Source organism: Simochromis diagramma, unplaced genomic scaffold (genome assembly GCF_900408965.1).
Source record: "Simochromis diagramma unplaced genomic scaffold, fSimDia1.1 OVJJ01000453.1, whole genome shotgun sequence".
NCBI classification, from domain to species: domain Eukaryota; kingdom Metazoa; phylum Chordata; class Actinopteri; order Cichliformes; family Cichlidae; genus Simochromis; species Simochromis diagramma.
In genome coordinates, this window is record NW_024387471.1 from 1,060,001 (window position 1) to 1,074,549 (window position 14,549).

At 47.7% G+C, this 14,549-nt stretch overlaps 1 protein-coding gene across 2 annotated transcripts in view; it reads left to right on the forward strand.

Annotated features, from left to right (window-relative positions):
* crb1 (crumbs cell polarity complex component 1) overlaps nt 1–14,474 on the forward strand; it is a 20,770-nt gene extending 6,296 nt beyond the window's left edge. The window contains exons 2-13 of one of the 2 annotated variants that reach the window (XM_040015088.1): nt 2–238; nt 668–863; nt 994–1,133; nt 1,315–1,497; nt 2,997–3,956; nt 4,685–5,238; nt 5,371–5,536; nt 6,686–7,604; nt 8,305–8,349; nt 8,950–9,072; nt 9,547–9,673; nt 13,389–14,474. In XM_040015088.1, the coding sequence (XP_039871022.1) occupies nt 2–238; nt 668–863; nt 994–1,133; nt 1,315–1,497; nt 2,997–3,956; nt 4,685–5,238; nt 5,371–5,536; nt 6,686–7,604; nt 8,305–8,349; nt 8,950–9,072; nt 9,547–9,673; nt 13,389–13,607 (3,869 nt within the window). In that variant the 3' untranslated portion in view covers nt 13,608–14,474. Of the gene's footprint in view, nt 1; nt 239–667; nt 864–993; nt 1,134–1,314; nt 1,498–1,552; nt 2,580–2,996; nt 3,957–4,684; nt 5,239–5,370; nt 5,537–6,685; nt 7,605–8,304; nt 8,350–8,949; nt 9,073–9,546; nt 9,674–13,388 lie in introns of those variants that run through there. The other variant, XM_040015089.1, reaches the window with a different exon arrangement.
* The last annotated feature ends 75 nt before the right edge of the window (nt 14,475–14,549 follow it).

Consider the following 14,549-nt stretch of genomic DNA (forward strand, 5'->3'; position numbering starts at 1 on the left):
GGTGCTGTTCTGGACAAGCTGCCTCAAAATGTGGACCAGTGCTCCCCAAACCCTTGCCAGAACCAGGCGATTTGTCGAACCCGTGGCGATAGCTACTCTTGTTTCTGTGTGCCGGGCTTTCAGGGTTCTCACTGTCAGATTGATGTGAACGAGTGTGCTTCACAGCCCTGCAGGAATGGAGGAACCTGTGAGGACAGAGTGGGTCGATTCTCCTGTCTGTGCTCTCCTGGTTTCACAGGTCAGCATCTTTATGTAAAGACACATCATTTCAATCCTAAAATATGTTATTGGGAACTAAAGAATCCTACACAGTTTTAGTTATTCAAGAAAACAGTGTCAAAAATGTGTTACCCCAGTTTAAATGTGTTCTGTCTATATTAAATGCCATCCATGTTAGTAGCTGTTGAATGGACCATGAGAGCATTAATCACCTTTTTTTAGGGATACAGTAAAGGAAACATTGCATATGTTGTTTTCCCTTCCATAGTTTGAGTGTTTTTGGGAAAACAACAAAAAGGTTTGCTATGAGATAAAAGAGGAATCCTCACATCACAGCACAGCACAGCACAGCACAGCACAGCAGTCCACATGAAAGCTTTCTTCGTTTCCACTCTCTGCCCTCAGGCTCGCCTGCCCTCTGACATCTGTACCGCTTTGATGTTCACAGGTGCTACTTGTGAGATCCAGATTGACGAATGTCAGTCACGGCCATGCCTCAACGGAGGCAGTTGCCATGACTACGTTGGTGGCTTCACTTGCACCTGTCTCACCGGTTTCCAAGGACAACGGTGTGAAATCAACACTGATGAGTGCCAAGAGCACCCTTGCCAAAACGGGGCTCTGTGTATAGATGGAGTGAATGAGTAAGTAGTGTGGTCTTTCAAAAATGAGTAGCTTCTAATGAGATCTATAAACAAAGCAAAGGAAATGTTTTAAATAACTTTATTAATGTAAATTACAAACGCCGACTGTCTTGTTATGTGATTGTCTCAGTTACAGCTGTGACTGCTCTCAAACAGCCTTCACCGGCCCACACTGTGAGACACCTCTACCGCCTTGCTACTCTGAACCCTGCTTTAATAGCGCCATCTGTAAGGACAATGGAGGGAACTACACCTGTGAATGCTGGCCTGGTAAAGGAAGCTCTTCTCTTGGTCAAATAATGTGGAGAATAATAAACAAGGACACTGAGGCATTTGAACTTATTCACACCTGAAAAACAACAAGCTCTGTCCAGAACAGCCTGTCCCCGTGTCATCTTTGACGAACATCATATGTAGTGTTGATCACATTAAATATCCTTCCTCGTTCCAGGGTTTGAGGGCCGTCATTGTGAGACAGACATCAGTGAGTGTGGCAGCGGCCCTTGCAGAAATGGCGGCAGCTGCATTGAGAGATCTTGGCATGCCTTGTATGGCAGTGAGCCTCTTCTGCCTGAAAGCTATGACCACAAACAGTCTGCAGGTTACATCTGCAGGTGTCCCCCAGGAACAACAGGTAGGTCATTTTCGTTTGACAAACTGAACCGGTCATATCTCAGTCAATCACGGTTTGAAAGACTTGGACTCTGACACGTACGAATGGACCTGTGTTCATAATGACCGACCTCCAAAAATCACCAAAGTTGTGCTGATTCTCAAATTTTGAGCCGGCATGTTGAACTTCTCTGAGAATCCAGACGTGATCGAGCATAACATTGAAGCACTAAACGAATTATTCTGTTCATAACTGTAATGTGGCATCTGAATAAAGAGCTTGTAATCATTAACAAACCATGTTAATTGAGGGCAGTGATCTAAAAGATATACATGCCTTCGCACGGTTCCACTTTTTAAAGAGTTAATTGATCATAAAAAGCAAAATCAGCTTGAAGAAATGAAGATGAAGGAATACGCGGTGTCTTCAGATGGATCCAGAAACAGGACCATGGACAGCGTTTATGCCCAGATTAAAATGACAGCATGAACAGCTGTCAGGTGCTGAAATGTGCTCACTGTGGTGCCCCCTGGTGGTAGTTTAAAAACACACACAAACACACTTTGTCACACTAACTAAATCTAAAATAAATGTAGAATATTTGGTGAGTAGGTACAACTGACCGCATGTTACTTAAGCGGTAACATAATATACAGTAAGTGTTGGCGTTTCTGAGGGAAACACAGCAGCGGGCTTGTTTCATCAAATTAAAGTTTTCTTTCTGTTGGAAAAGCTTCAAATTCTGCTTGCGCAAGACTGCTTGATCCGGGGGCGTCGGTACGAAGTGTGAGCTGATGCCTGCTGAGACTGTGTTCTAGAAATGGACTCTGCAAGTTGCAGGGCACTGACTCAGTAAGGTGGCCAAATAGCATTAGCTTAATCCCCGGGGATGTGGCTTTTCTGGTCTCCTGACTGGAGCTATTCAGCCCTTCATGCTTTAGAGAAGCAGACAAGGATCAGGCGTCCACCGTGAGGACCCGTAAACACACACACCACATAACATGGTGCTGTTAGACAACTTTGAGGCTTTTCTGGGGGGAAACCTGACGGCATGATGTGGACACCTGCGTCATGGATTTTGGGGATTTGGTTGCTTGGAACAGGTAACAGCGGTACCAGTAGCTTTAGTATTACATAATACACATTGAGTTACACCTGTCTGTCATCTTTGCTTATTGCCTAATCAAAACAAGTAACTTGTGACTGATTGAATTTGACCTACCTGCATGTGCGTAGAGCTGTACATACAAACGTAAAGAGAGGAAACTGTGCTGTGGTGGTGTAGAGGGCAAAAAACAAAGCAGGTGTGTTGATGTTTAACAGCTGAGAGTCAGGTGGGCTCACTTGACTGCAGAAGATAGTTTACCTGGTACCACGAGTGGTAAACAGGGAGACAAGTGTAGTGGGAATAATAATCCAGAACCTCATTTATACCTGGAAACATGTCTGTTGTTATATAACAGCTGTAGTAACAGTGTTTAATTGTGTGTACGTGTTTGTGCTGTGTGCCTCTTTTACAGGCTCCCTCTGCCAGGAGGTGATAAACCAGTGCGAGCCCAGTCCGTGCCAGAATGGGGGCAGATGCGAGGGTCACATTGGGGGCTACACCTGCCACTGCCTCAAGCCGAGTCGTGATGGCATCCTCTACGGAGGTGTTAACTGCGATGTGAAGTTAGTGGGTTGTGAAGGCCATGAATGCCAGAACCAAGGCTCCTGCTCTCCTTTCCTGTTGGATGGGACTCATGGATACACCTGTTCCTGCTCACCTGGGTACGCCGGGCCTCTCTGTATGACCCCTACAGCTTTTACCTTCCAGCGCAAAGGTTACTTGCTGCTGGAGAGCCCCCTAGTGGATACTGAAGTGACTTGCAACATCACTCTCAGCTTCAAGACTTTTCTGCCTAGAGCTCTGTTGTTTCACACCATCACAAGCGGTCTGCAGCTGAGCCTGGAGCTGGAGGGGGGGCAGCTGCGTCTCACGCTGAGGAGGGAGGCCTCTGCTGGGGCGGAAAGCCCGAGCCAGGTTCTCGAGCTTCCGCACAACGTCACAGATGGAAAGTGGTATTCTGTAGAGGCTGTGCTTGGAAACTGGGTGCTAAGCCTTAAACTGCTAGATGATGCTGTGGGGTGTGCGAGCCAGTCGTGCCACAAAGCGGCTGCAGTCCAAAGCTGGCTGGTGGGGTTTGTTTCATCCCCTCAGAGCACTTTTATTGGAGGAATGCCTCGAGACTCGAGCGGCCTCAGCGAGTACGATGCGTTTACTCCATTCATCGGATGCATGCGGGACGTGTTTGTGGACTGGCAGCTCGTCATCCCCGAGCAGTGGCTGAGCGACTCAGCTGTCAACGTGTCCCCGGGCTGCAGCTACAGGGACCGCTGCCTGGATGTGCCGTGCCAAAACAAAGGAGAGTGCGTAAACATGTGGCAGAGCTACGAGTGCCGGTGTGCCAGGCCTTATGAGGGGCACGACTGTGAGGAGGGTAAGTTTGCAACCGTAAGACACGGGGGGGGGGGGGGTTTAACCCACTTGTTGGGCATGCAGGAAAGAACTCAAGGTCTCGCTTATCAAATTCCAAAAGTGGCGCACTAAAAGCACCTTTAGCTGCTTGGGTGAGTCAGGAGACACGAGGTCGGAGATGAAGACTGTCAAAAGTCACGCTAAGGGGGAAGATCCTCTTATGTGAAGAACTAGATTAAGGCAATCTATTTTGGGACTGACATGCAAGCAAATGCCAGACTGTAAAATAGCGAGTGCTCAGTAAACCAATGGCTGCTGCGATCGATACATCATGACCTGAACAATAAATGTTACAGGTTTGAACAGTTTTCATCAGTTTTCCCTCCATGGCTGCTTCAAAGACTGTTGAGTCTTTCAAAGAAGATTACTGATGGGCGGATTTAGACCAACATTTACTTGCACATCAACCAAACACCTACTCAAACCTGCTAACACATACAAGTTTTTTAGATTAGGGTGGAAAGTGCTGACAGGCCTAAACTTCCACCTGATAGACTCATTGTTAAGAGAGCTTAGCGTTGAGATTTCAGAAGACAGATGGAGAAATCAGAACTTTTCACCTGACCCAATGATAAAAAGCACAGACTCCTTCTTTCACAGTGCTGACGAGCTGAAAAGCTCTAAAGGTCTTTTTATGTACCGACATTCATCCAGCTCACTTGTTGTTCACCCCTTTGTTGCTTTCTGCAGAACATGTGACTGCCCGCTTCGGGAACGAGGACGCTTACAGCTTTGCAGCGTTCACCGTCACTGATGACCTGGTCGACAACTTCTCCATCTCCTTCTTCCTGCGCACGCGGAGGAGCGGCGGGCTCCTCTTGGTGCTTGCCAACAGCAGCAACGCTTACCTGCACGTGTGGTTGGAAGGTGGCGAGGTCTCAGTTCAGCTCGATAAATACGAACGCCTGAAGTCAGCGGATGCGATTGACGATGGGGAAGCCCACTTTGTGAGCGTAGAGGTGGCGGCGGATGGTCTTATCGTGCTGTATGTGGGGGCTCAGGAACAGGGGCGTGTGGAGGTGAGGCCGGTCGGTGTCCAAGCAGGTGACACGGTGTATGTGGGAGGTCTGCTGGAGGCGAAGGAGACCGCGGCGTTCGGTGGATATTTCAAAGGCTGCGTTCAGGACCTGAGGATCAGCGACAGGAGGCTGCAGTTCTTTGGGCTGGACACTACAGTGAGATCTTATCCTCTTGAGATCATGGAGAACGTAACTGTGGGGTGTTCTGGAGACAACATCTGCAGTGTGAGTGAACACCCTGCACACAGTGTTGGTGTAGTACGTGTGGACATTACACAGATATTAAATCTATATTGTAATTCTGAAATCAAATCCGTAGCACAAACCTAAAACAAATTCCCCGAATCTCTTTGTCAGAGGAATCCATGTCTCAATGGGGGGGTGTGCTACTCCAAGTGGGACGACTTCACCTGTACCTGCCCCCCCAACACATCAGGGCGGCGCTGTGAAGAGGTGAAGTGGTGCGAGCTGTCCCCGTGCCCCACAGATGCAGAGTGCAGGATGCTGAACCACGGCTATGAATGTGAGTGACCTTGGAGGATTCGTCAGTTACAAAAGCAGAGCTGTTTTAAAGTCACTTGAAGTGGTGCCAAGTCAAGTCCAAGTGCCTTCAAAGGCAAAGCGAAGGTCGAGAGTAATAAACAGACACCGCACTGAACGATAAGCTCTGAATGATTTCCTTTTGCATAAGCGGGATCCAGTATTCTGGGCTAAAAGTGTTTCTCTGCTACGTAAGAGCCCAGTGAATGTACGTTACCGAATCTTTGACCTTGTGTGTTTAATTAGCCTTTATGGTCTTAATTGGCTACTATGTAACCAAGTGACTCAACGCTGTTATATACTGGCCTTAATCTGCCCACACAGTATTCCCTATGTGATCCGTAAAGTAGGATCTGTCTGATGCCAGCTTATCCTCTTTTTGGAATTAGTGATGATTTGCTGTGTGTCTCCATTATTACAGAGATACAGATATTTACTGCTTGTATTTCCAGTAAATACTGTTATCAGACAGGTAGCTGTCATACTGTAATACTGCCGACTAAAGGTGGGAGTCATCAGACACCCCACAATACGATACTCTCGCAGTTCACTTACAGTTTTTAACATTTTGCGATTTATCACCTTTTTTCAATATCAAATTATATCCACAAACTTTGCCAGTATTTGTTTTATCCAATAAGATAAACTTCACTGAGATTGTCGAGCACGCCAACACTAAGGCGGAGTCAGTCTGTCATCAGTCTGTGATTGAACGGGGTCTGGCTGGCCATTACATGCAGTCCGTTTCTCATAATGCAGCAATTAACTGTGATAAACTGGTGAAAATCACACATCAGTAGCTGTGTTTAAAGACACTCAGCAACCTGCTGGTCTGTGGAAATACAACCAGCAGAGTCGTGTTCAATAATAATTCAATAATAAAAAGTGTTTGTGATTTTCTCAGGATTTTAGATTTAAGTGTATCTAATAAAAACTGTTATTTTTCTATGATGTTGTCACGCTGATACAGTGTAGCGCTGGATTAGTCCCCCCACACTGACAGATTTACTATTTTGATTCAGGAAATCAGTGCTCTGTAAATGACATGCCAACTAAAACACAACAAAAACATTTATGACAAAGTGAACGTTGTGCAAATATTCACGGCAGGTTTCGTGTCCTCGTCTCCTAGGTTACTCCAATGCAACTTTCCTGAACGACAGCACCGTGCTGTCCTACCGGGGGAACGGTCGCATATCCCGCAACCTGACAAGCCTCGCCCTAAACCTGCGCACACGGAAGCGTAATGCAGCGATCCTACATGCCGAGGAGGGCTCCGCTTTCATCACGGTCTCCATCCAAGATGGTTTCCTCTTCGTGGAGCTTCAGAGCACCTACGAAGAGGAGGGCGTATCTACGGTCAGCCTGAGCAGCAGGAGCAGTGTCAGCGACGGCGAATGGCACAGTGTCCGCTTTCTCATGGCAGCACCGTGGGAGCAAACCTCTCGGTGGACTCTGGTGCTCGATGAAGACGTCGAAGAAGCCAGCACTTCCACCAGCCGAGGAGGCAACCTGGACTTCCTCAGAGAGGGGGTGGACATCTTCTTGGGGGGACTGGCCCCCGACACCGGCTGGTCCCTCGCCGGTTGTCTGGGCACCGTGGAGCTGGGTGGGATCGCCCTTTCTTACTTTGGCTCTTCTGGCGTGAACCTCCCCCGCATGCAGGAGGAGCAGTTCGTCCAGAGGTCGCCGCAAGCGCCGCTCGTCGGCTGCGGCGGGGCCTCTGTGTGTTATCCAAACCCTTGTCTGAATGGCGGGGAGTGCCAGGACCTCTTCAACGCGTACAACTGCAGCTGCCCCGAGGGCTGGGCCAGGAGACACTGCGACTTCTTCTTGGACACCTGCGCTTCGAATCCCTGCGTTCACGGCAACTGCAGCGTCGCCGGGTGGAGCTACGAGTGCACCTGTGAGCTCGGCTACACGGGCGCGAACTGCGAGGAAGAGGCTGACATGTGCAAAAACCACCTGTGCGCCCACGGCGGCACCTGTCTGCACGGGCCCGACAGGTACGCCTGCCTCTGTGCGGAGAACTACACCGGACCCCTCTGCAAGTAAGTTTAGCTGTTTGCTAAGGTAAGTCATAAAGCAGCGAAGCAGAGCAGAGTGAAATAAAACGTTAGTGGGCGGGTGTGCAAAATGCAGATGAGCAAAGAGGGAAAGAAATCCCCTTATTAATATTTCACTCTTCAAAGATGACTTTGTCTGTGAAGTGCAGTGAAAGCTGTGGTTAGAAACACAAAATGCACAAATAAATGCTACAAAATTGCACCAACAGGGGACTGCAGCACAACACAAACACAATTGTTCACTGCAAAATGTCTCCACATCTCTGCCTCTGTTCAGCATTTCAACCACGCCTGCGGTGAGCGCCTCAGAAGCTGCATTTCTATTCTAGTGTCAGCCAGAAAAAGGCCCCAGTCTGCTCACTACACAAGGCTCTCTGGTTCAGCGCCAGTTTCTTTCCCCCTCTGTCATCTCGCGTTCGCCTCTGAGACCCAGCGGGGGGAACGCCTCCAAGCATTTATCCTGTAAACACACAGCCTCTTGCATTTTGCCTCCGTTTTTTTGTTTCTTGCACACCTTTGCAAGTGTCTCGCTAAGCAAGCCACACCAGTCAAGCTATCTCCCTTTACTGGGAACATCCAGGCTGCTTTAAAGTTTGTGTGTGAAAACGACTTCCTTTTGTTTGTCTCGTTTGTTTGCGCCTCTTTCTTCCTCCCCTCACCATCTTTCTCTCTGTTTCCTCTGCAGCGAACGCGTTGAAGAAATTCCGTGGTACATTGTTGTCAAAAATGTGTGAGTTGTTGTTTTTTGGTGGCTTTTTTTACTATTATTATTTTATTTTTCACGTGTTCCCAGGTGTTTGTTTCCTGTTAGATATTTGTCTCTCAAATGTCAGCTGTGAAGCCTTCCCTCGTTTTTGTTTTTTGTGGAACAAAATGCAAAGCAAAGGTAAATATTAGCACTTTTAAAAGTGAGCCAACCACTTTTTCAAATGAGTGACAGCTGTAGTTTAAAATGATCAAATTGTTCAAATGAGAGTGTGTTTTGTAACCGTTGAGGGATGAGCTTCAAGTTGCCGGCAGAGCTGTTGATGCTTGAGGCAAGCAGAAGGTTACAGAGGCCAAAGAGAAAGAAGTTGGCTTTTTCACTCCTGCACGTGTGATTTGACGTCCTGCTGGTGACTCGTTGCCAGAGGGCTATAATCTTGTTATCCTGGTCGCTTCTTAAGTCTCTTTGTCTCCCCTGTGGGGAACAGCAGGAGGCTGAATAATGCACCTCCCGCTCGGCCATCTCTTCTGCTTCCGGCAAACATAAAGCCAGCGAAACAAATCTGCTGAACATTTCAATGCGAGCTGCAGACTGACAAAGTTGTGCTTTAAACTTTTCCGACAGAAGGCCAAAGCTTCCTGTTTCTGTGTGCGGCGACGACACCAGAAATTACACCTGCTTCAATGGAGGCAACTGCACCGCCCGCGAGCTCTCCTGCGACTGTCCACCAGGCTTCATCGGGCACCGGTAGGAAACAAGACAAATACATATTGTCACCATGTCAGATTGTGGAATTACTGAAAGTTACAGCAACTCATCTAACGTCACAGATCACCAAGTTGCAGAGCGCTGAAGCTTTTGTGCGTAAAAGTCTCCAATGCTTCCAAACCTCCTCTGACATGAACATCGGCACAAAATCTGCGTGCAAGATTCCTCCTGCTCGGGCTTCCATGGCCGAGCAGCTCCTGTGCAGTTTCTTTGATCCGTGTAGTGTCTCATGTCATGCCTGATATTAGTGCCTCCTCCACCCAAAGAGGATAAATAAATGATGCAGATTCTCTTACCTTTTTCCCCCTAATGTAATGCTGGGAACTTTTGGGAACTATCCAATATTACACCAGGTTTAAGAACAATAGAACGTCAATAGAATTTGTGGACTCTATCTGCATTTCATTGAAGTGAGGCTGTGGTCTGAGTTCTTCCGTGATGCTGTGGTTTCAGGTGCGAGCAGGAGGTCGACGAGTGCAAGTCCAACCCGTGTCTGAACGGAGGCTATTGCCGCAACCTCATCAACAAGTTTGTCTGCGTGTGCGACATGAGCTACGCCGGAGACGTGTGCCAGACGGACGTAAGCGACATTTACTTTTACGTGGCTTTGCTCTTGTGGCAGAACCTCTTCCAGCTGCTCTCCTACCTGATCCTCAGGCTGGACGACGAGCCAGAGGTGGACTGGGGAGGAAACAACTGAGTCTGTGCGTGCACGTGCGTCAGGGTGCTTTCAAATGGGTGATTGATTGATTGATCGGGCTATAATCCAAAACACTCCACAGAACTTCTCTGGTCTGTTACCACAGAACGACTTGTGCCTTAAAATTATACTATTAAATAAGCGGCACCTTATTAAATATAGTTATGTACCTGCATATATGCATATTATTAAACGTACATGTTGCAGTAGATGATAAGAAACAGTATCACAGACGAGGTGATGGTGTTTCGTCGCAGCTAAAGGTCATAACCAATCACAATCCTCTTGGCATCACCTGTCACGTTTCCCTCACCGTGTCCAGGACATAGTCCAGACCGACAGTACAGAGAAGAAACAGGTGAATCTGAGGGTTATTGTTTCGTGTAGGGAAGCACTTAGTGAGGTGAGGAACATTACGGATACCGGAGTTATTTATACGGTTCCTCCGTGAAGCTATCCTGTCAGTCTCGTCTGAACTGGATTCTGGGAGCTCCGTGCGGATCCATTTGTGAACTATGAAAAACAGTGTTGTAGTTACAAAGGCACCTAGAGGGGCTAGAAGACAACAAGATGTCTCGCTTTGTTCTTGATGTGCGTTCAGAGCACTGCGCCGACTGACTGACTGACTACTGTGTGCTGTTTTGTACCAAAGAAGGAGTTTTTCGTCTCTAAAACACTTTGCTGTCTGAGCCGCAGATATTTTAAGCCTAAATTCTCTCGTGGCCCCGCGCCAACGCTTCCTATCAACATTCACCGCTGCTGTGGTCACCGTTTCGTTGCATTTTGTATGTCTCTCTCTCTCACTGTAGACTTTTGTGTGTTTATTGTTTGTCGTTCAGTCTTGTTGTGCTGACATCACGCTGCATGATCCATGTAACTTCTTGTTTGTCTGTTTCCTCCATCATAATCCATCGTTGTGTCCTGTCTGCCTGTCGTCTCTGTTTGTTCTTGTCAAATAAAAACCTTTCAGCCTTGATTGTTTTGTACTCGTCTGTCCTCTTTGTTTCTCTCGACTAACTTTTTCTTCACATAATCGCACATTTTGTCCGTTTCCCTTCAAAAATCCATATTAGGAGAAATTACAGCTGAAGGTCAAACTCTTCTCAGTGATTTTCTAAGTGTGTGTTTGCGTTTGAAGGAGTGGACACACTGAGGTCAGGTGGTAGCTGCCACACCAAACATAGACTCTTAATCTCATTTAACAAGATGCCGAGTGAGTTTATCCCAGAATAGCCACAAGTGCACACAAACACACAAACACAGCGCACAGCTACAGCGTTTTTATCTGTGCATGAAGGACAGGCTCCCAGTTTTTCACATCTAGTCTTAAAACCGCTGTTTGGAAGTTTTGCTTTCTCATATGTCATCAGTAACAGAGGCACTGCTGCTGCACTCGAACCTCAGATTTCCCCATCCTGACACAATGCTCTGTGTTTTGACTGAATGACTGACCAATGTGTATGAAGGGAAGGCTTTAAATTATAGTTAAATGAATGTTTAATGCCGTACTTACCAGGGAAAGTCAGGTCTTTGCAGATATAGATGAATATAATGGAAAACTACCACAAAGGAAATTAAGCGGCAGTACATCCTGAGAAATTTACATCCATAAATTATTTTTACATTTCAAACATGAGGCAAATAAGGTGAAATAACTGCATAAAAATAGCTAAAATAGTCAGATATGGCTATAAAAAGGTAAATCTATGGATGCACTGAAAGCTAAAAACTATTACCAGACAGAGCAGCTGACGTAACAGAACACAGTAGTAGATAAAGACCATCACCATGAGAACAACGCTTTCCTTTTATACTTGTTATAATTTCTTAACAAGAGGGTTGGAAATATAAATATAATGGGACTAAATGATAATTAGGTCATATGGATAGTTTATTGTATCTGTCAGACGGTGCTGGGATCTGGTCACACATGCGTCTGCGACTCCTCCGGCCTCAGTGTCCTGAAGATTACCAGTGTAATCCTCACATACTTCTGTGCATGCAGCGGCCTCTCCGTGTACACCTGCTCTCTTCCATCTTGTATTTTTACAAGTCTGCGTGCACGTGTGTGTGTGTGTGTGTGTGTGTGTGTGTGCTCTGCAAGCGCAGGTAGTTTCGGGGGGAGGAAATGGGAGGCAGTTTTTCAGCGTCGGCACTGATGTGGCCATCCTTGGAGCGCGAGATAAGCACAGAGGAAGAAATGTGCTTTGCCAGCAAAAAAGCAGCATCTGGCGCTGAAGTGCACTTTCAGCAGAGAGCTGGTGGCATTCACACAAGTTGGGTCTTCTTCACAGAAACCTATGAGGGCAGCTTATCTGGCAGCCACACACACACACACACACACAGCAGGCTGATAGTGCTGACAGCAGGGAAGCACTGCTGCCGCCGTCTCTGTGTGCGGAGCCGCTCTGCAGAGGCTTCAGGGTGGCCTCGACACGTACCTTAGAGACTGGTTAGTTAGACATCTCTGGGTCTGTGTGTGGCAGTCGGTGACTGATGGCGGGTCCTGGCTGCAGGCTGCTCCAGCTCGCTTGTGTCACACTCGCTCTGACAGGCGAGTGTGCTGCAGTGACAGGTAAGCACTTTCCAGGAGTCAACAAAGAACCTGTAGCGAGGGAGGAAGAAACTAATGTCTACAGCATCAAGCGTGAGCGCAGAAGTTATTTTTTGCCTCGGGATACGGATGGTTGTGTTTTTATTAGAATTATGTTTCCATGTTGATTGCTCGCTGTAAAGTTCGCTGACTTCTGAGATAATTTTTCGCAGCCCCGTGTGTCGGTTATGAAGATGCTGTCAGCAAGTGTTACCGAGTGAGACTTACAGCTGTTGTGCTGTTGTAGCAGGCGCTCAGAGAATCACAACTATCACACCAACCAGCACAGCTGATGTAGGTTTAAGGGCATCTGCTGCTCAGCTTCCCCCTGCTGGAAAGCTTAAGTACATCCTGATTCGTTGGGGTCTGACTGGTGAGCGGCTTCTGTGCGTTTGCGTGCAGGATGCTGCATTCTGCATGTGTGCGAGGCTCAAACGGCCACAAGTCTGAGTTAGATAAGAATATTAGCAAGTCATCAAAGTCCACAGATACAACTCAGACTCTGCAGCTTTCAGTGCTGCTTTGAAGGAGCTGTGTGCGTATGTTTGCTCGAGTTATTTTGGGCGTGTGTGTGTGCTGATGGGATCCTCGGCAAAGATTGCGCCTGTGTGTGTGATCCTTCACAGACGGAGCGTGCTCCACACAGCTCGCCGGTGACTGCCGTGCTGGCACCGTATCTGGTTGGCTTGGCAATCGCGGTGGCGATGCTGGGGCTGACGCTCGCGCCAGCCAAACTGTGAGAGAGGCGGCAGACGGAGGGAGGTTTGAGTCCGCGGCAACTCGAGGCTCCTGGTGGTCGCAACCCACCTGCTGAGCTGGGAAACACATCCATCAACACTTTGGCAGCACACTTGGAGCGCCTGGTGTAGCGTAAAGGAGTCAGGAGAGGAAGGGAGTGTGTGAGAAAGGGAGGCGGGGGAATAAAGCATGTGTTCTCAAAAACATTGGCACGAGCCGTTTTTCTCTCTCTCCCTGACTCGTCCCTGTCTTTCTTCTCCTCAGCTGACCTCGGAGGGTTTGACCTCTGACCTCTTGCTGTCTATCAGTCTGGGGTCCGTCGTCCTGTTGCTGGCCATCGTCCTGACCTCTGTGGGTGCGGTAGTAGCCCTAAATCGCCGCGCCACCCACGGCACCTACAGTCCCAGCCGGCAGGAGAAGGAAGGGTCGCGGGTGGAGATGTGGAGCATCACGCAGCCGCCGCCCATGGAGAGACTGATTTGAGATGCAGAACGTGGTCCAGGTAGCAATAAAAAATAAGTGGTGCAGTTTGAACAGGAAGTCTGGAGCTCGGTGGAGACGCGGAGGCTCCACGTTAAATCACTGCCGCCTGTCTTTATTTGCATATACGCAGGAAGATCTCGGCGTTTTCATTTCCAGCACCTTCATCCATCTTTGTGATGCTTTGCACCTGGTTCTACACAAGCATACCCATCTGCGTGTGTCACATCTCTGTGCCTGATCCATATATTTAGGATTGATGGAGCAGCGAACGCTGAAAGGAAAAAAAACGCGCTGGAATTTAGGGCGCATGAACGCATCGTCTTCAAGCCTCATTTGGAAACAAGTCAGGATAAACCTGCTACTGTTCTGCATGTTCTGTGAATGAATGAATCAAACATACTGCTCCGCCTCTCAGAACACATCAATCATGAAAGCACCGCGAGTGTGTATAAGGAAGGGTTGGTTATGATCAAGTATTTTAGAATAGGCCACGATGTCTGCACACTGGGCCCCTCTGCGGTGTGGAGGTGGAAGCTATAAAAGCTTCATGGGATTAGTTTCCAACAGGACGATTATAGAGTGTTTGTGTGTTTCTGATGAATCCACTTTGGTGCAAAGTTCATTTTTCAGTGGCAGCTCTTTAGTCCCACATTCATGTTTTAGGATTAGTAGCATTATATTTGTCTAGGCAGCCATTGAAGTTGTACATACTGTAATGATGATTTTTATTACTGTGATTTTTCCATTTTCAACTTTTGAGCTCGATCAAAATGTTTATTAAACTGAGTTTGTTGTCATTCATTCGACTACTACAAGGATCGACTGTCAGTGCGCCCCAGGGCAGCTGTGGCTACAATGTAGCTGCCATCGCCAGTGTGTGAATGGGTGAATGTGTGTGTGAATGGGTGAATGACTGAATGTAGTGTGAAGCGCTTTGGGGTC